This window comes from Ostrea edulis, chromosome 2 (assembly GCF_947568905.1).
Source record: "Ostrea edulis chromosome 2, xbOstEdul1.1, whole genome shotgun sequence".
Taxonomy (NCBI): Eukaryota; Metazoa; Mollusca; class Bivalvia; order Ostreida; family Ostreidae; genus Ostrea; species Ostrea edulis.
This window is the reverse complement of record NC_079165.1, coordinates 2,709,543-2,731,398: the sequence shown is the minus strand read 5'-3', so window position 1 is coordinate 2,731,398 and position 21,856 is coordinate 2,709,543. Positions and strand designations below refer to the sequence as shown.

The 21,856-nt window shown below is 36.5% G+C and overlaps 1 protein-coding gene and 1 long non-coding RNA gene across 7 annotated transcripts in view; one reads left to right on the top strand and one right to left on the bottom strand.

Annotated features, from left to right (window-relative positions):
- Positions 1–1,201: 1,201 nt before the first annotated feature.
- The window catches only part of LOC130052407 (uncharacterized), a 30,090-nt gene continuing 9,435 nt past the window's right edge, over positions 1,202–21,856 (bottom strand). For 2 of the 4 annotated variants that reach the window (XR_008800754.1, XR_008800756.1), the window contains exons 2-3: positions 7,791–7,916; positions 1,202–7,666 (exon numbers count right to left, since the gene is read on the bottom strand). This is a non-coding gene — a long non-coding RNA (uncharacterized LOC130052407). Of the gene's footprint in view, positions 7,667–7,790; positions 8,202–12,232; positions 17,332–21,856 lie in introns of those variants that run through there. The other 2 variants (XR_008800755.1, XR_008800753.1) reach the window with 2 other exon arrangements.
- LOC125679958 (ATP-dependent DNA helicase RecQ-like) overlaps positions 20,011–21,856 on the top strand; it is a 28,024-nt gene continuing 26,178 nt past the window's right edge. For all 3 annotated transcript variants that reach the window (XM_056157290.1, XM_056157289.1, XM_056157288.1), the window contains exon 1: positions 20,011–20,478. In XM_056157290.1, coding sequence (XP_056013265.1) covers positions 20,184–20,478 — 295 coding nt within the window. In that variant the 5' untranslated portion in view covers positions 20,011–20,183. The remainder of the gene's footprint in view (positions 20,479–21,856) is intronic.

The following is a 21,856-nucleotide window of genomic DNA, read 5'->3' as shown; positions in this document are numbered from 1 at the left end:
TTTTGAGGTCACATGGTCAAAGGTCAATCCACTCTGGATATAGGAAGATACTGTCAGCTCAATATCTTGATAACTCTTTGCTTGACCGACATCAAACTTTATACACTGATACATCATAAGGAATAGATGACCCCGTTAATTTGGGGTTTACATGGTCAAGGGTAAAACATGACGTAGTAATATAGTGTCTCCTATATTCTAAGAATCATTTGCTTGACACCAAATTTGGTACATGTACATCCTAAGGAGTAGGTGACCCCTGTTGGTTTTGAGTTCACATTTTCAAAGGTCAAGATTTAATCCACTCTGGACATATGAAGATATTGTCTGCTCAATAGTTTGAATTGTTTTGGCACTACTCAATTAAATGATACGTGTGTATAACACTTTTCAGTTTTGCACCACGGAGGGGGGGTTCATGTTCTGAAATAATTCTTGTTTTCCTTCTTAATTTGGATGGGGATGGGGGGGGGTCGTCCTTCACTACATGCCTTGGGTTCGATTCATCAGCTCAAGCTTACATTCTTACTTGATTTAATTGTGGGATACAATCAGCCGATACTAAGTATGTGAAAATAACTAACTTTGCACGGAAAATAAACGTCAAAAGAGGGAGGCGGCACACCCTCCCGTTCTGCGTGGCATGAGACCTCTGTTTTAATGTCATAAATGACCTTCACTTCTAATGCTGGGTGACTGGCCAAGCTACAAGTCAGCTGACCGTCTTAGGTTTCACACGTCAAACGGAGAGAATCGGAAATCGAACCCCCTTTCCCACTAGACCTATATTCTATATGGTCCCTTGTTCCGTAAGAATATTGCACACTTTTTCAGACTTTTTAATTAGTTATATGACTGTTAAGAAGGTGACACTGAGAAAGAAGGCGAGTACCTTATTGTGGAGATGCAAGGCGTGACTAATTTATTCCGATTGCTCAAAAAGTGTTTCTGACTAGTGTTAGATGTTTAGTGTTGCATGTACACATGTCGCAATCTTCACCATCATCTGCCCACCCCCCCCCCCCCTCCCTTACTCAGCGCCACTCTGTGCCCATGTAGTACACTTTATTTACTTGTTTTTCTGAGAAAATATTACTATGACAGTTCGTCACATGACTCCGGTCTCGGTAAGATCTATTCTTATCCCACTTCTGCCTAACGTATAGCGATAACAAGCTCGTAATTTGTGTTGCGTGTCTGTATTATTTGTTCAATTCGTTCATGAATCACGGTGTATGCTATCTCCAGAAACAAACTCACCGCCGAATCCCGGTACAGAGAAGTCATTAACTGAATTCCCTTTCGTCGTCTCAAGGATGTTTTCGTGGGTGAACAAGTGCACTCTTAGACTTCTCGTGATTTTTTCTTTTTGATTTTTTATTTTTTTTTACAAATTCTACGGTGTGCATGTTATATCTACGAATTTTTGGGGGTATTTTTCTCGGTGACCTGGATAGTTGCCAGTAACATGTAAATTGATCTTGCGTGAAAAATTGCGATATGCGAAGTAAAAAGGACGGACATGGAGAACTACATGAAGTTTAGCCTGCAATATATTGTCTGTAAAGGAATGTTATGAATGAAAGAAATTCCATGCTACAATGATTATCTATTCTGAGTCAAAGATCGTGGGAGATTTTATACATATCAGTCTATTTATTATCCTTTGACGACATTTAAATCTTTCAGGATTTAGTCCAGAATGTCTTGGATAAAGTAGTCCCAATGTTAAAGTGCTGATGGTCTCACTGACAACAGGAGAAGGCTTACCCACACTTGCTACAAACTTTATTCAAAATGATAAAAATTATAACAAAATTTATGTTTGTATAAGTAGAATTAATACAATTTATCGTGTGGAATTTAATTTATTCCCATAAAATCTCAATTAATTAACTCCAAAACAGAAGGGAAAATTTATAGTTATATAGAGATGTAATATGTTTCAACTTTTGAACATCATAGAAAATTTACAAGTCCCTAAAAAAAATTTAAAAGGAATTTCTTATTTGTACTTATTACAACCAAACTAAGTAATAAAATATATCATATGATTTATTGATGAATTATGGACGCTACAAAATATATATCAACCCATGCAACTTCTTTCATTCTTTCTTCTTCTTTTTTAAGTATCAAATGTCTTTAAAGAGTACGCGGTGCTTCATGCAAGGGTTCACGTCTGGATCAGTAAATGAACATTTTATCAAATAGTGATCACTATATTACGAGCACGACAGATCGTATAAGACCCGAGTTTCAAGTTTGTTCATGCTATGCTACATGTATTTCTGTAGCCAGTGGAATGCGGTATGTCATAACAAACGGTGATGACCCGAGCTAGCACATGGTGCATGAGCACTCTGTAAGCATGCCCGAGGAATTCCTTATAGATAAAAAGAAATATTCTAATTCTTTTGTCTTGTTTTTTTTTCTCTCTCCTATTTACGACATTACATATCATACATGATACTAAGGCGTATTTTTATATTTTATTACACATTAGTAACATTCCTGTTCGCTGACACGTGACCGTTCGACCACCTACAAATTCATTTTCATCGACTAAATACATTCTTGAATGAAAAGAAGCATTAAAACAACTGGAGACTTTAAATCCATATTGAAATCACCCGAGGCTTTACAGAAAAGAAAATATTCATGCATTTTGAGAGAGTCGCCAAGTAGGTAAAATAGGGTTAAGGTGACCTTACGTGTTGTGAATAGTTATGTAAGTTTTATGTGAACCCCTGATCTAGTCTTTTTATTAGATTACTATCAGGTTCGTCTGCGGAATGCATGCGCGTAAGTCTAGAGTTCGCCGTCGAGGAATCCTCAATGAAATGCATAAGGTGATTGTGTGGTTATTTCAGTATATATGAATTAGTTTCTAGAGTGTGCACTTATTTTCGGAAAGTGGGAAATCCAATATACACGTGTGTGCCACGATTTTATTCTCATCATGTGCGAAAGTTTCAATTCTATACACGTGTGTGCCACGATTTTATTCTCATCAAGTGCGAAAGTTTCAATTCTATTCTAACAAATATTGTAGGCTACAGTAAAACGGGGGATATTTAATCCAATATGCGCATTGCAAAATACTCGACATGTTATCTTGACTCGTATTACAGGTGCGATACTTAAAATATTAGTAATGTCTGTTTTGAATACGCCTTCCTTGAAATAAAACTTATCGGAATTTCGAAACCGGTTTCACATCTCATTTAGAAAAAGTTTCGACAACTTTAGAGTAATGAATGAAATATTTCAGCTTAATGAATAATTCATTATCAAGGTTATTTTATTTCAACACATTTGTCATTTGTACAGTCTCATGCGATTTGCATTTATATTGAATCTAATTTGATAAAATGCAGGTTTTTCCAGACTGGTGCGGTCCGCACGCATTGAAGACCAGGATTGTAACACTGCCCCGTTCCGTATTCGAGTCCAGTTTGCTATAAAACGGTAATATCATAATATTGCCAGCATAAAGTGGGTCCGAGTTCTGTCAAAGGATATGACGGATTTTGGTAAACCCAATACAGAAGTTTTCAGTGAAAACAGGTCTCCTTGCGCTGGAATATTTCAAAGAACTTTGCAAATCGTGTATGAGAGAGAGAGGGGGGGGGGAGAAAGAGAATTTAAATTTGTAAAAAGGAACATCACTGACGTCAACTAATATCTGTAAAGTATGATAAAAGTAGCGCAAAGCTATCGGCCGCGTCATACAATTACTTATCTAGAATACCCGGATGGTTAACAAAAGCGCACACTACATCCTCATTGCCAATGTCGAAAAATAGAGATGAATATACTATCCAATGTAGGGGAAGCCCCTGTTTTAACAACTGTACAGAGACGTACAAAATAATAAGGAGATATTGCTAGTCCTGTATACATGCATCACCACTGTGGTATTTTACTCATTACTAATGCACACATCAAAGGCTAAGCGAAATGCAACTATAAAATTAATCTATCTGTGTTGTGGTTTTTTGTCATTAGATGTGAGTAGTTTGAAGTCTTCAGTAGTTTTTTTCCCCCCGCGCTTATCGAACATCTTGCATCTCTCAAAAATTCGTTACAAAGCATGGACTTAGTTAGTCATCAATACACGAATAATACTAAACGACAGCAATGATAGCGGTCATGAATTTCAGTAGGAACCCGATACGTCTACACGTGCGGGCCAGAAATGGCGGATGTTTTACACCCACGCGCTGACCAGGCTCCTTAATCAGCAGAGACCATCTTAATAGCCAGAATTTAATGTAAACTGCCGGTCAAATTACAAAGACCGCTTCCGGCTTGGCTGAGCTTGCTGCTGTACTCTTTTGATGATAGCTTTATAGTGTAGCATTTAAAATTTGACAAAATAAATAACAATATTTAACCGACCGTGTCGTACTTAGAGAATACATGGATACAGTGCGTATCATTTCTCAATAGAAACAGATTTTTTTTTAAATGACTGCGCTTCAGTCCGTTGTTTGAACTGCAAATTGCATAAACATATTTCAAATATTTGGTACATAATAGATCGAAGGTTGCGACTCACAATGCCGAAGTTTACCACAGATGTTTCAATGACAAGCATTTAGTCTGTTCAGGTTACTCTCGGGGTGCAGTAGATGTCCAGCTATAGTGCGTTCAGACTGCAATCTAACATAGGAAAACTTATCTAACCTCTTTGTTACAATAGATGAAGAATCCCTCTCTTTAGTTCATATAAATGCGTTAACACATGAAAAACGGCTATGGTATGTACTACGACACTTCCCGCCGACATACCTCATGTAGCGCTTCGTAAAAACTTTGCCGGCGTGAAGCGTTGTAGATCATACCTTAATGTGTTTTCAAAAATGAAGTTTATTTCTTGTATTTACATTCTACTTTCAATTCAGTCGTTAAAATAGACGCACTATATTTATCAAGATTCATACGCGCATTGTTACAACTGCAATGCATTCATGAGGAAGTGGTTATCATTACAATTTGTAGATATAGCTGAGACAAAAACATTGAAAATGTAAATATCGTATCATGTGTGCATCCATAAAACTATGCGCATGGAAATCTAAATGGACCAATATAAATGTGATGAAATATACTTGAATGTATGCACTTTACGAAAATATATGCAGATATTTAATTTAAAGTTGAACACAGAGAAATTGTGAAATTCTTAATACCCTATGTGATTGGACTATTCATTGAAGAGTTGAAGCGTAGTGTTCAATCTGCTAAATCGTAGTTTGATTTCAATAAACATCTGCATGCATGAAGAGATACATAATTCCGTGTGATCAATCTCTATTACATCCCTAAATATGGAAGTGAAGATAACAATGATCAATCTCATAAAGAATACAAAATTAAGAATAGTGCAGACGCGGACCCCCTAGATATACCGGAAGTGGAATCGGATGCCTAGGAGGAATAACTATCCCCTATTGACTGGTCACACCCGCCAAGGGGCCTTTATCTTGATCAGGTAAACGGAGTAATCCGTAGTCAAAATCCGTATTCGACCTCATGGCAGGTTAAATTTGTAAATTAGATCACTACAAAGACCATATAATTTACGAAATGCTGATTTTAAACGAGACTTTCAAACCCTTGTAACATCAATTTAATTGTCATTAGTCTGCTTCGATTTAAGATTTGATCATACGGACAACATGCTCTTGCCGATCAAACGAGAGACATAAACATATGCAGGTAATGATGGAATATTACTAAACTCAGAATAATGACATAAACCGACATTATTTTGCATTTACACATATCCTTGACGTGCCTTAAATTAAAAGCTAACAAACAAAGCTCTTGTGATATAAACCTTACAACAAAATATTATTGTATACCGACACTGTTGTCTTGTCTAGTTACAAAACAAACAAAAAATCGGGCAATATACATACTTAACCAATAACCTTCCGACATACTGCCATCAAATCAAAAATCTGCGACAAGACTTCCTAGCTTTCGCGTGACCTCGAGGGGATATCCGGTCCTTGAAAGAAATATTTTTTGACGTAACTAAAGCAATCTTATACTAACATAATAGCGAATGAGATACAATCTATATATGCAACTTAAGTCTCGATGTAGTAGGCATACATTCATCCAGGTTTTGTCTCATCACGACGGAGACAAACCAGGTTTCGTTTTAAATATCCATGTCGTGACCAATATCTAAAGGTTGAACGTTCAGATGATCGAGCTTTGTTCGATTGTATATTCAGATTTACCCATGCGACAACAGGTTTTGTCTTTAGGTAGCAGGTTGTGCGGTTTATCTTCAACAAAATCGTACGACCATGACAGTATGGCAAAGTTGGAGATGTTGCACACAATCCACTGCTTGACGTCAAGTTCAGTTCTACATACCAATATCATATGTTGAACGTGCATGCTAAAATTTCATAACAGTGCAAAGGGTCATTGTAATTAATTGTTTATTTCTTCTACGTCCCTTTGAGAGTTTTTCACTCGTATTGAGATGTCACCAGCTGTAGGTGATGTACCACAAATTTAGACATCAGCGACCAAACTGTGGATGAATGGTCAGTTAATACTTCTCTCACTATATAAATATAAATCCGTATCAAAAACCATTTTGTGATACACCGCCAAAGTGACATAATGTAGGTATTTGAAAACTAAATATCTTACGTTATCAATTTTGCAATAATGCGAACAGTTTAGATGCAGATCTGTTTAATGATTGAGTGAAAATTCAAAATGTAATAATGTTAATGTCCATAATTCAACACAAAAAGAGCTGATTTTTCTCCAATACTTAATAGTTACATGTACCAATCTCTAATTTTGATATGGGTCTGAAATTATTCTCTGGGTATTTAATGTATTTAAAGCAGTGGAACTCTGAATTTCATTTAGAACATGCATGTAACTCTACTGAGAGAAGCTCCTAAGTAAAGTCGGATAGAATATTATGCTCCATATAGTATGTCTGTTTGACCGCCAAAAATAACCCTGGTCTTAATTTTTGAATGGATGGTGATGGGGCTTTCATATTTGATATGTGTATTACTTATGACAAGACCTTTTCCGAGTAGCAAAAGTTTTGATCACGTGATCCAGACATTGGGGTTTGGACTACTTTTGAAAAAACTATCCTTGACCATTAGCAACTTTGCTACCATCATAAGCTTGCTCTAAATTCGTCCATAGATGTTGAAATCCATGTTCAAAATGAGACTTCGTTCCTTTCATTATATTTTTGATATTCACAAATATTATATATTGTTTTTTTAAGATAACGACGATTTTATACATAGAAATACTCGAGTTGAATTTGAAAGGAGAGAGCACATCAAACTTGGTGATTAAGCGCATCTTATGCTCTGCAGCCGCAGTATGTTCACGCGTATGACTCCCTAAATCTGCGTTTACGTTTTTATTTGGATTTCATACCTGAACCGTCAAGAACCCCTAGGGAACAGAACCAATCGGAATTCCTCGTCCTTTACTATAGAGCGAGAGATTCCGATTGAAAGAGAACAAAACGCCTGCCATGATATTCCTATGTGCCTCAAATGACATGAAAGAGTGAGATATCATTTATCTCATTTTATTCTCTAGCTGATTCAGTTTGAACTATTCTTTCTTCCACGTCATTGTTCCCAGTACACTGAAAGAAAGAAAATAAGCGTATTATCTTTTAAAGAATTGCTTAAGATATCTTCACCATACAATTTGGAGATCTTGCGCTCCAGGAAGCCATTAACAATCGCCCTTTGTACCCTATAACTCACCGAATTGTGGTTTCTTTGTTTGGAAAGTACACAGCTCAGAAATGTGATCCTAAAAATGTCCGGGTACAAAACGGGCCATCGAGAAACAAGAACTTGGAGAACAACAAACAGGTTGTACCAGTTTATCTGTAAAGGAGGCTATATTGAGCAAAAACAACACATTCAGCATACGGTCATGGAAAGGTAAATCTTCAACCAGCTGTTGGATCGTGGTATTAAGATCACACCCATGATTAAATGGTTTGCAATGTAGATGCGCTGGTTTTTTAATGATGTTCTAGAACTAGACCTTAGGTAACGATTTATAAGCAACAAAATAATGCCGGGTTTAAGGGCAGTGGAAACTCTTCCGCCGCTTATTCTGACGTCACACTATTTGTACTGGATGTCATGTTCTAAAATCAGTATAGATCAAAGTACTCTATATACACTATAGAGAATATCAGAATAATGTACCATTTGAAGTTATACATGAAGAGGCCATTCATAGTATTTTCATCATAAGGGACAGTCCTCCTTTATCGAATATGAAATTCATAAAATACTGAACTCTTAAGCCTGAAAATCTACAATGCCTCTATAAACCAAACAATTAAGTGGCTGCAGGTGAACACGTTATTTACTGGTAATCACTGTATCACATTCAATAACACCATTAAAATAGCAAACTGGAAAAATATTTTGTGATACAATCCAAGAATTTATCATTCTAAACACAAGATCTACTTAAAAGGTGTATTCCGTATTCCTTTTGAGAGATTCAAATGTAGTCTTCCCCTGTGGGTTTTATTTTGATTTGAGAAATATGTGTAGTTTTTGGAACTCTTCTATGTACAGTTATTGGAACTCTTCTATGTGTAGTTATTAGAAGTCTTCTATGTGTAGTTATTGGAACTCTTCTATGTATTGTTATTAGAACTCTTTTATGTGTAGTTATTGGAACTCTTCTGTGTGTAGTTATTGGAACTTTCCTTTGTACAGTTATTGGAACTCTTCTATGTACAGTTATTGGAACTCTTCTGTGTGTAGTGATTGGAACTCTTCTGTGTGTAGTGATTGGAACTCTTCTGTGTGTAGTTATTGGAACTCTTCTGTGTGTAGTTATTAGAACTCTTCTGTGTGTAGTTATTGGAACTCTTCTGTGTGTAGTTATTGGAACTCTTCTATGTGTAGTTATTGGAACTCTTCTATGTGTAGTTATTGGAACTCTTCTATGTGTAGTTATTGGAACTCTTCTGTGTGTTGTTATTATAACTCTTCTGTATGTAGTTATTGGAACTTTCCTTTGTACAGTTATTGGAACTCTTCTATGTACAGTTATTGGAACTCTTCTGTGTGTAGTTATTGGAACTCTTCTGTGTGTAGTTATTAGAACTCTTCTGTGTGTAGTTATTGGAACTCTTCTGTATGTAGTTATTGGAACTCTTCTATGTGTAGTTATTGGAACACTTCTATGTGTAGTTATTGGAACTCTTCTATGTGTAGTTATTGGAACTCTTATATGTGTAGTTATTGGAACTCTTTTGTGTGTTGTTATTATAACTTTTCTATGTATTGTTATTGGAACTCTTCTATGTATTGTTATTAGAACTCTTCTATGCATTGTTATTGGAACTCTTCTATGTGTAGTTATTGGAACTCTTCTGTGTGTAGTTATTGGAACTCTTCTGTGTGTAGTTATTAGAACTCTTCTATGCATTGTTATTGGAACTCTTCTATGTGTTGTTATTGGAACTCTTCTATGTGTAGTTATTGGAACTCTTCTGTGTGTAGTTATTAGAACTCTTCTATGTATTGTTATTAGAACTCTTCTATGTATAGTTATTGGAACTCTTCTGTGTGTAGTTATTGGAACTCTTTTGTGTGTTGTTATTATAACTTTTCTATGTATTGTTATTGGAACTCTTCTATGTATTGTTATTAGAACTCTTCTATGCATTGTTATTGGAACTCTTCTATGTGTAGTTATTGGAACTCTTCTGTGTGTAGTTATTGGAACTCTTCTGTGTGTAGTTATTAGAACTCTTCTATGCATTGTTATTGGAACTCTTCTATGTGTTGTTATTGGAACTCTTCTATGTGTAGTTATTGGAACTCTTCTGTGTGTAGTTATTAGAACTCTTCTATGTATTGTTATTAGAACTCTTCTATGTATAGTTATTGGAACTCTTCTGTGTGTAGTTATTGGAACTCTTCTATGTACAGTTATTGGAACTCTTCTATGTGTAGTTATTGGAACTCTTCTGTGTATAGTTATTGGAACTCTTCTGTGTGTAGTTATTAGAACTCTTCTATTTGTTGTTATTGGAACTCTTCTATGTGTTGTTATTGGAACTCTTCTATGTGTAGTTATTGGAACTCTTCTGTGTGTAGTTATTAAAACTCTTCTTTGTGTTGCTATTGGAACTCTTCTGTGTGTAGTTATTGGAACTCTTCTATGTACAGTTATTGGAATTCTTCTTTGTGTAGTTATTGGAACTCTTCTGTGTGTAGTTATTAGAACTCTTCTATGTGTAGTTATTGGAACTCTTCTATGTGTTGTTATTGGAACTCTTCTGTATGTAGTTATTGGAACTTTCCTTTGTACAGTTATTGGAACTCTTCTATGTACAGTTATTGGAATTCTTCTGTGTGTAGTTATTGGAACTCTTCTATGTTTAGTTATTGGAACTCTTCTATGTGTTGTTATTGGAACTCTTCTGTATGTAGTTATTGGAACTCTTCTATGTGTAGTTATTGGAACTCTTCTATGTGTTGTTATTGGAACTCTTCTGTATGTAGTTATTGGAACTCTTCTATGTGTTGTTATTGGAACTCTTCTGTATGTAGTTATTGGAACTCTTCTATGTGTAGTTATTGGAACTCTTCTATGTGTTGTTATTGGAACTCTTCTATGTGTAGTTATTGGAACTCTTCTGTGTGTAGTTATTGGAACTCTTCTATGTGTTGTTATTGGAACTCTTCTGTATGTAGTTATTGGAACTCTTCTATGTGTAGTTATTGGAACTCTTCTATGTGTAGTTATTGGAACTCTTCTATGTGTTGTTATTGGAACTCTTCTGTGTGTAGTTATTGGAACTTTCCTTTGTACAGTTATTGGTACGCTTCTATGTACAGTTATTGGAACTCTTCTATGTGTAGTTATTGGAACTCTTCTGTGTGTAGTTATTAGAACTCTTCTATGTATTGTTATTAGAACTCTTCTATGTATAGTTATTGGAACTCTTCTGTGTGTAGTTATTGGAACTCTTCTATGTACAGTTATTGGAACTCTTCTATGTGTAGTTATTGGAACTCTTCTGTGTGTAGTTATTGGAACTCTTCTATGTACAGTTATTGGAACTCTTCTGTGTGTAGTGATTGGAACTCTTCTATTTGTTGTTATTGGAACTCTTCTATGTACAGTTATTGGAACTCTTCTGTGTGTAGTGATTGGAACTCTTCTATTTGCAGTTTATAGAAGTTCATTCACACTCATAGAATCATATTTCAACATGCTGTAAGAATAAGGATTTCAATTGTTTGTTTTCTTACCGGTACATTATTGATCCTTGTGCGTGGAATTTTATCATGTAATAATATATTTAACAATGCAAAAAACGGAAAGTTTCATATGTTTACCGGTCCTCTTCTTCATGTCCGTTCCTTTTTTTCATGCACGTAGAGACGTCACAGCTTTTTACGTGATGTGCAACAATTTTGATCCATGCGTAGCGCCGTATCAGTGGTTTTTATACGCCCGTCGAAGACGGGACGTATTATGGTATGGCGTCGTCCGTCTGTCTGTCCGGACCTTGTGGGCAGGATACAGACTGAACCATAAGCCCTAGGGCTTTACAACTTGGTACATTTGATCACCATGATGAGAGGAAGATGCCTATTGTTTTTCAAGGTGAGAGCTCAAAGGTCAAGGTCGTAGTATCACTTATTAGGAAAACCTTGTGGGCAGGATACAAACCGAACCGTAAGCTCCAGGATATTATAACTTGGTATATTTGATCACCATGAGGAGAGGAAGATGCCTATTGTTTTTCAAGGTGAGAGGTCAAAGGTCGTAGTATCACTTTTTAGGAAAACCTTGTGGGCAGGATACAAACTGAACCGTAAGCTCCAGGATATTATAACTTGGTATATTTGATCATCATGATGAGAGGAAGGTGCCTATTGGTTTTTCAAGGTCAAAGGTCAAGGTCGTAGTATCACTTATAAGGAAAACCTTGTGGGCAGGATACAAACCGAACCGTAAGCTCCTGGATATTATAACTTCGTATATTTGATCACCATGATAATGAATTAGCTCACAGAGGACAGTTCTAACTTCACTAAAATATGAATCCCACTAAAATATGTTTTCCTTGAGCAAAATCTACGGGCAAATTATGCCACGTTGGCGTTGCTCTTGTTATTTTTTGTGTCAATGCCTACCGTGACGAAAGACCTACGTTTTTTTACGGTCACATCTGAAAGACCCGTGATTTCCCCCTCTAATTCCGGGCTCTCAGTGAAGGACCAGTCACCTGCATGTATCTTGGACGTCTTAGGCAGGACGCAGCGCCGGGAACCCATATCTAGTCACACTTGTACATTTTCATCATGCCATTTCAACGTAGCAACACTAATGGCATGTTGAGATAGAGCGCTATAATTGATACAAGAAAAAACATATGAATATCACCTAGTGCCAAAGCAGAAGAAACCATTATGATGTCATTTTGGAAATGACGTAATTTCATTTTTTTTTTAAAGTTTAGTCTTTCAGCAAAATATTCATATAGTATTTCATATCGATATTCTCTTTTCATTGGAGAGGTTGAGAAACAGCGCATACGTGATCAGACATCATTACTGACACAATTAATATGTACAATAAAAATATATGAAAATGGCGTCTGTTGACACCTGCTCTCTAAATCAAAGTGTGGATAATATTTCAAACTTTTGATTACAAGTACATTAGAAAAAAGTGTGAAAATGATTCCTTTATTGACGTCATAGAAAAAAATTGTACACGAATAGTGTACTTTTACCTATAATGTTTTAGTGGTATTCTACCCACAGATGTTGTCGTATAATAATAAGTTTATTAGAAATTTGGATAATTTGAAACTGCTGGTGTTATAGAATACACAACCGTTTGGATGCATTTGGAAGATGGGTCTGAGTTGAATAATTCAACATCAGACATCTGCATGGAACGGGCGTACGTCGTAGATTGATTAAAATTACGTTGACAAATTTTAACAATTTTCATATTCAAGATATTTCTGATTAAAATTACGTTGACAAATTTTATACAATTTTCATATTCAAAATATTTCCTCTGAATTGTTTTCTTTTATGGCTCACAAGTTTATTTTACTACTGGCACTGGTCACTTGAATATATCGGGTATCAGAAATGGGTGAAATAAGAGCGTCACCTTGTGTGTGACTGCAGATGCCCTAATGTAAGTCTACTAAATATGTATGCAAGGTGAAGATAACGAACAGTGATCAATCTCATAACTCCTACAAGCAATACAAAATAGACAGTTGGGCAAACACGGACCCCTGGACACACCAGAGGTGGGATTAGGTGCGTAGGAGGAGTAAGCATCCCCTGTTGACCGGTCACACCCGCCGTGAGCCCCATATCCTGATCAGGTAAACGGAGTTATCCGCAGTCAAAATCAGCGTGCCAAGAACGGCTTAACAATCGGTATGAAACACGTCAAACAGCATTTGACCCAATGCGAGGTTGTATTGACGAACTAGATCGTTATAACGACCATAGAATTTACGAAATGCTGACTTCAATCGAGACTGTTGAAATCCCTGTACCATCAACTTGTTTGTCAGTAGCTTACCTCGATTTAAAAACTGACTATATACCCAGAACAAGCTCTTGCATATCGAATCAGTTGAGATATATAAACACCATATGCAGGTGATTACCTGCTGTTTATGTGGAAGAAATGTTACATTTTCAAAGTTGAAAGCACATCAAGGGTCAACATTGAAAAAATGTTTCCGCCTCTGTGTTGCCACTTGGTATCTTAAAGACTTTTGGACCATTCCATCATCTGAACAATGTGTATCGAGAGGATGACGGGCATCATGAGGAATGATACCACGTGATTTAAAATGTTACAAGTAGATGTAAACGGAAGCTTAGAAGTCATGATGGTTTGTAAGAGTTTAAAGTGCACAAAATATTGCTACATCCGTAACGAACCTTTCAGATCTGTCAAACCATCGATTGCAAATTTTTTAACGTCCCTCTTGAGAATTTTTCACTCATTTAGAGACGTCACCATTGCCGGTAAAGGGCTGCAAAATTAAGGCCTATTATCGGCGCTTACGGCCTTTGAGCAGGGATGGATCTTTATCGTGCCACACCTGCTGTGACACGGGGCCTCGGTTTTTGGAATCTCATCCGAAGGACCGCCTCATCTACTCGCCGTTTACGACAAGCAAGGGGTACTGAGGACCTATTCCCACCCTGATCTCCACGTGACCAAAACGGGGCATAGTGTTATATGCCCCTATATACCGAAGCACACTTTGTTCATTTGTTTTACAAGCATGTTGAGTTTAATTGTTATTACTCGAAATTTTCCAAAAAATATTTACAGTATTTCATTATGACCCTCTTATTTTAAAAGTAATTGGTTTGTTTATTAATCTGGAAAAGAGAGGGTCATTTTCCCCCTGAATTTTCCTAAGAACAACTAAATGTAATAATTGACCACGGCGCTAATAGTGACCGCCACATGCTGACCTGTTCACCGCTGCTACCGTGCGACAATAGGTCCGCCGATGACCTGGTTACAACACATGTGTTCAAGCTGATTTATGGACAGAGTGTTGATTCTAGGCAATGATAAATCGGTTGGTGATTAATTCCAGAAGACAGCTACTGAAAGCTGGGAATTCCACTCACAATGGCGACTCGATGATGAATATATAACTGCTGCCGAGAATAACTAAATTCCATAATCATTATTTGTAACCTGTACTTAACCGCAGTACACGTATTTTATGATTCTCTCCTCTTTTCCATCAAACTTGACAAAACTGCGTATTTACATTTTGCTCATGCATGTGTATTCTTGTATAAATGGTTAAGGAGAGATAGCCGAAAGCAAAGTTCATGGATAAGATCGGAATCGTGTTGGTCGCTGGTACATCTTGTGGAATTCGTTCAATGTTGCGATAAAGATAATTCTGAAGTACACCAAATCTGGTTTTCCCCCGTCACCGTTAAGGAGAAAGATGAAATGGACTATAATACCTATTGCGCATGCTTGCTATTGACTCATCGCAAACCTTTGCACTCCGCTCAGTCTTGTTTACTGACGACACACAGCAGATTACGAAATTTGCTTGTTTACAAAATTTACCTCGACGCAAATAAATAAGAGGAAAAAGAATTTATAAATCAACTTTCTTTATTATTTAATTCTAAAAAAACAAACTCAAACATTATATTCTCTACAGTTTCCAGAAAATATCTCAAGCATGCGGCGTGCATTAGTGTGCCAAAATTTAGATTATACTTAATCATAATTCGTTTAATAATTTGTTTTGTAATTGTTTAAAGTAAAATACGTCAAATGTTTAATTTCTGTTACAGCTTACACAAAACTTAAAACTTTATGAATGAAAGAAAAGAATACCTGGGATTTTTGATTCGCTCTAATTGCGAAATATACGTAGAAGCGGACGCACGTGTCACATGACGATTCCATATTTAGATACCTATTTGCACACGACCTTAACTTTTAAATGACAGAAAAAACTTGTTGAATCTGATAAGATTGTTTATTTTACAAATTATATTGCGTATGTGAATTGCGTCATATTTGTTTTTCTAAAATGTAAGTTGAATCGAAGATTTATTTACTCCCGCGAGAAGAAAAAGAAGACTACAAATCATTTAGTCACGAGTAAAAATGATTACTTGCCACACAAGTTCTGGATTTTCCTTTTGCTGTTTTCAGTAAATGACATCTGTTTTAATTTCTAAGAAACGAGATTAATAGGGAAGCGAAATTGAAATTCAACCTTGAACATTATACGTGATTGTAGAATATACAGATAGTTCCCCCCATAAACAGGGTGTTGGGAGTTTGTGTCGACTAACTCCTGACCGACTTTATTTCAAAAATTCTTTTAAATGACCCCAGTTGCCAAACTGGTCTTTGTACATATCGAAGCACAGTTTATCTTTAAATCCCTAACCACAAATCGATTCCCGAGCTGTTTATTCAAACTCAGAGCGGGTATAAACCATTTACTGACAGAGCTACTATGGGGGAACCGAGTGCAAAGCAGACGCCATCTCATTATATGTGTACAGTTGATACCAAATTAAAATAGACCGTCGTAACGATGTATGATTTACCTTGAAAATGTCAAAAAAATAAATATATTCTGATCGATGCGTTTCTTTTTTGAAAAGAGCTCATGTCGGTAGTTTTAATGTTGATGGAAATGATACATTTTTAGTGCTTTGGATGGTTTGTAATGGATGTTCGTATTCTGTGGTCTTTTTTATCTCTTGATCAAAGTGCTTTCATCTCTAGGTGAGAGCAGCGAAATCCGACGTCATCATTATCGTTTTGAACTGAATCTACCTCTTCGATAAAAAGATGCAAAAACATGAAAAAAGACAAACATAGTTGGACAGGGCATAATATGCAAGCTTAATTGTTGTGTACTGTGACCCAGACGCCTGTCCGGGCAAATTATTACAGGTACTGTAAGTCTATACAGAGACGTGGATTACGGTACTATTACCTAGGAAAGACAGTCTACGTAACTGAGTGTAATGGATTGAGAGACAGACCTCCACGCCAGACTGTATGTATACGGATTGCTGGGCCCAGAAAGGACATAAGGGATATTATTACAATGCCTTACCGATATTCTCATTAAATTGTAGACTACCCACCATATGTCCTCTCTCTCTACTGGAGACAAGAACCTATTTAGCTAATAAGAAATTGGTCCTGTTTGAATAGCACTGTTGCATTGTGGTTGTTTTAGATGTGATTTTACAGAAATATGGTCAGAAGGACGCTGAATAATTGACAAATAAAACGCCAGGCGACAGGATGTGTTGGTAGTAGTGGTTTTCTACCAATGTGTGGCGAAAGTCTTTTCTTACGGGTCAAAAATCGCTAAAATGGTCTGGGTAAGATAAAATCTGTATCCCGTACCCTTCTGTCGGGTTGAAAAGCATTTGTCGGCATAACTGGAAATAATAATAACTTCCGTCTCGCCCTTGTACTTTATGATTGTTCAATCTATATGTCGATTGATTTCTTTCCTATTGTGAACGACCGACTTCCTAACGTACAATTAACCACAGCCCATGTTGGTTTAGGCTTATTTTTCCCGTTGTTACTCAATGCATACTTGAATTGAGAAAATTCGGTCAAAGCGCACTGATCGACCTCACAATTTTACAAACTTCGTAGTAGCATATATTTGACTCATGCCTCCAACACTGAGTATATGACTTCCCAGTGACATCAAAGCGCCAAATGGCCAAATATTTGTTTTGCGGAAGATTTCATCATCTGCGGACTTCGCCGTTGACGTCTTTACCTTTTTTTCACCCCCACGAGATCATTAATCAGTTGTTGTTTTATAATGGTCTGTCGCTGTAAATGTTGTACTCATGTTCCTCATTGAAATCTTTATCTGTTAAATAGCAAGTTTTATTATGTGTATTTTTGTATTTAGTACACGAGCACTATTTTATATGTAGGTAAATATCTCTTGATTGAAAGATATGTACATGTGTTGATGGACCAGGGAACTTTTCATAACTCGACTTTTTAAAATCCTGTCTATCAAACAATACCCATTTCACGTACGCTTGTTCTCGTGTAACCAGTAAAAGTGCTTTTGACGTCACAATTACGTATTCCAAGAAATGATCCGATACAACAAAACAAGGGGAAAATGTATTGTAAAAACTGATTAAATATTACATGTCGCTAATTTTGGTAGGAAACAGCAGACGAGAGTTGTTTGAAGGTTGGCATTAGATCAAGCGAGCAGCCGGAAGGCCTGTTAGCCTTCAGAATCTCTGATTGAACAAGCACGATATCCGAGTCGGAGAGAGCATGTAGGCGTAACAATAGTAAAAACAGTTCAAATTCACCAAGTGAACGAATTAGTCAAAACCATATGCTGGTGAATCAAATCATAACACACGATTTAGATAATAACTGTAAAAAATACAATGGTTTTGTCACTTCGAGATATTAATAATTCACCGAATTCGAATTTTGAAATCATTTCTGGTGCCTTTTAGGACTTGAGTTTCTTGTTCTCTCTGAACCCGCGTTTTAAAAACTTGATATTCGAACTGAAAAAGAAAACCGGAACATAGAAAATTGACATGTCGGTCGACATTCAAAAGGGTTCTAATTCAACATGCTTCATGTGTCGAGAAAATTTATGATTTTATGTCAACGGCATTTATCGCTCTAAGGGACCTATTTATAAAGGACACCTTATCACGGTGTCCAATTTCTTAGATCTACATTATAAAATATTTCATTGTACATAGGCTGTAAAACATGCTTGTGTACATAAACAAAGCACATTGTACTTGTAAAGACCATTCTGGTTCGATGACCTTTGAACCCGGAAGGGATTTCAGTTCTAGACCAGTTCGTATTATCAGCGTTAGTAGATATACCAGTAGCGTGGAAAGTTGACGACGCCCGGCGTACCGCCGACTAGTGATACTCCTTAATCTGATTATCAAACACGAGGTTAATCGAACATTTTTGTCACGCGTCTATGGAAAATGTTTAAGTTTATATTTCTTCTGATTTTCACATAGCACTTATCCTTTATATTCAATTCATGTACGTATTTAAAGAATTAATGGTCATATAGAATAATTCCAGAAATTTTCATTTCTGTTCTAAAATAGTATAATTATCATCTTTTGGGGGCTGTAATGAAATTCTAGCACAGAATTTTACTTGAAGACTGTTTTATATCTTTTCGAATTCTACAACATTCAATAGATCCAGAAATATTTTTCTTAAGGGGGTTCATAGTAATTGTTTTCCTGGAATTCAGGATATTCCAGGGGTCTACTATTCAGTATTTCACAATTGAAAGTCAATAAAAATAGGCAGAATAATTTAATTTTGCCCAGGGTCAGGTGGGTAGATCCCCATCCCTGCTTACCAGTGTTCCGAGACGACATAAAAGAGGACAACCTCAAAAGATAAGACCCCACAACAACAAAATCCTGACAAGAGGAAGAAGATGAACAAGTGAAGATAACGAACAGTGATCAACCTCATATAAGTCCTACAAAAAATATAAAAGTAAGAGTAGGACAAACACGGACCCCTGGACTTACCAGAGGTGGGGATCAGGTGCCTAGGAGGAGTAAGCATCCCTGTCGACCGGTCACACCCACCGTGATCCCTATATCTTGATCAGGTAAACGGTGTAATCCGTAGTCAAATAAATAAAATAACATCTATAGCATGTTTCGTATCCTCTCAGAGATTCCAGAAAGGGTTTCCTAATAGTGTATACCCTGTAATAGTGTATGTTCTGTAATAGTGTATGTCCTGTAATAGTGTATGCCCTGTAATAGTGTATACCCTGTAATAGTGTATGTCCTGTAATAGTGTATACCCTGTAATAGTGTATACCCTGTAATAGTGTATACCCTGTAATAGTGTATACCCTGTAATAGTGTATACTCTGTAATAGTGTATGTCCTGTAATAGTGTATGCTCTGTAATAGTGTATACCCTGTAATAGTGTATACACTGTCTGTATGTATCTGTTTTTCTATGGGCATACTAAAGGAAGTTCGTCAACCCTTTTATTGTTGAGAACCAAAACCACTTAAACTTTTCTGCAACTTATTACAATGTTTGATAGAGGGTAGGTAGAGACTACAATTATGAATAGATATGACATCTAATGCGTTTGTGTGCATTCGGATATGATAGATAAGATCATGGAAGTGTGATTTTAAAATAAATGTTAAATACAAAAGGCAAATGTTTCTATTTTATAAATGTACTCAGTCATTAACTTTACATAAACAACGACCCGCAAGGTCACTGATCGTGCGCTGTACCCTCCGAGTGTACATGTATTAGACCCTCCGAGTGTACATGTATTAGATCAGTGTGCATGCTCTTGCACATAGAGCAATATGGATGGCTATTAGTCAATCTAATTAAAATTAGATCCTTTGATCCGCTCATCTACTATCGCTACACAAGGATCTAACAACTCTCCATAAGAGGTCATCTCAGATTGAACTTTGTTGAGAAAATAGCACCCAATCAAATTCTAATCTCTTGACCAATCAGAATATCGCATCTAAACTACTGTTCGGGAGTGTGAAAAAATGGCGGCGCCTACAATCGAAAACATTGTCGAAGAACTATTACCGGATTTTGGCGTGAACGCTCTGAAACCGGAACAGAAGGAAATAATTAGCAATATTACAAAGAAGAAAGATTGCATTGCTGTCTTGCCAACTGGGTTTGGAAAGTCGTTGCCATTCCAGGTTTACGCTGCAGCTCAGAAACGAACTAGTCGTGAGGCTGGACATGTACTCGTATGTTCGCCATTGATAGGCCTGATGAAGGACCAGACCAAAAAGCTGTCTCGTATCAGTTACTTAAGCGTTGGCTACAAAGGTAATACTCATGATACGACTAAATGTATAGTTTCAGCTTCGAAAGCTTCTTCCATGTCGCAGTACCGTTTCGATCAACTTCTTTTATTAGAAATGAAAACCCGCACAGACAACAAATATTACATAAACTATATATCCTGCGTGGTGTGGACGGCGAGGCTGGTATGGCCGCAGCCATTTTACTTGTTTATATATACGTTCGGAAGACGTCGTTTCCGAGAATATACAATCGCACCGACGATTCTCAAGCCGATCGCTGATTGGTCAATGCAAAAGTTCAATCTGAGATGACCTCTTATGGAGAGTTGTTAGATCCTTGTGTAGCGATAGTAGATGAGCGGATCAAAGGATCTAATTTTAATTAGATTGGCTATTAGTTTATTTTTAGCGAGTACATTGTAAAGATCATAATAATCTTTTTATATTAAGCTTACGGGAACACTATTTCGTTTCCTTTTTTAGACATTTTAAGCCAGGTCCAGATTAGAAACCCGCATAAAACCGAAATTCTGGCCTTAGGTGAAGTTAGTCGTCGTTTGTGCTACCGTTCATAAAAAGCTACATGATTGTATATACTTTGGACATGTGTCTTTTTAAATCAATTTTAAAGAATACTTTTTTAAAATGTCCAATTTTCATTCAAAATTGTGTATGTTAAAATTTTTTTTTTTTAACTTAAAACCTTTAACATGTTTAAATAGATCCATTAACCAAACTGTTTTGACACGAGGAGAATACTGGGATTTTGCCTCCTGCTTTATACAATTTACACTTCTGTCAACGATAACAATATATGACTAAGTTTTTGCACTAATGAATTCATGAAGGGAAGCTTATATTATTTTAAAACTGCATGTGGTGTTTTTCTATTATTAAACATGAATATGTCACCCTCGGGTTTCTCATGGAACCACGAAATTTCGAATACAACACCGGAAGTCTGTGAAATGAAATTCTTAAAATTAAGCATTTTTGACCACACATCGCCAAGAGGTTAACCGGAGATCGATTTTCGTCCTCACAGTTAAGTGGTAGGATGAGACGATGTAAGCGATACAAACCAACGTTCCTTCATTGAACAATGGTAAACGAAGCCCTGTTAATTTGATCCCCTTATAGATTTTTTTCCACTGTTACGTAATGTGCGTCTTCGCGAGCATGTCTGAGACAACATCAGATATTCTTGTTGTGATGCGAAATTTAAGGTTGACCGATTTTCCACTTGCGCAGCTATAGAAGTTTGTTGTGGTCCGATAACAGGCTTGAATTTCTCGTAAAAATCTCAAACTTTTCTTCTATTTACTATTTGAGCAGTGAAAATTTGAGTAGAATCACAGGCATCAGTCCAAGTTTCCACTAAAGTGGGTTTTTTTTTAATT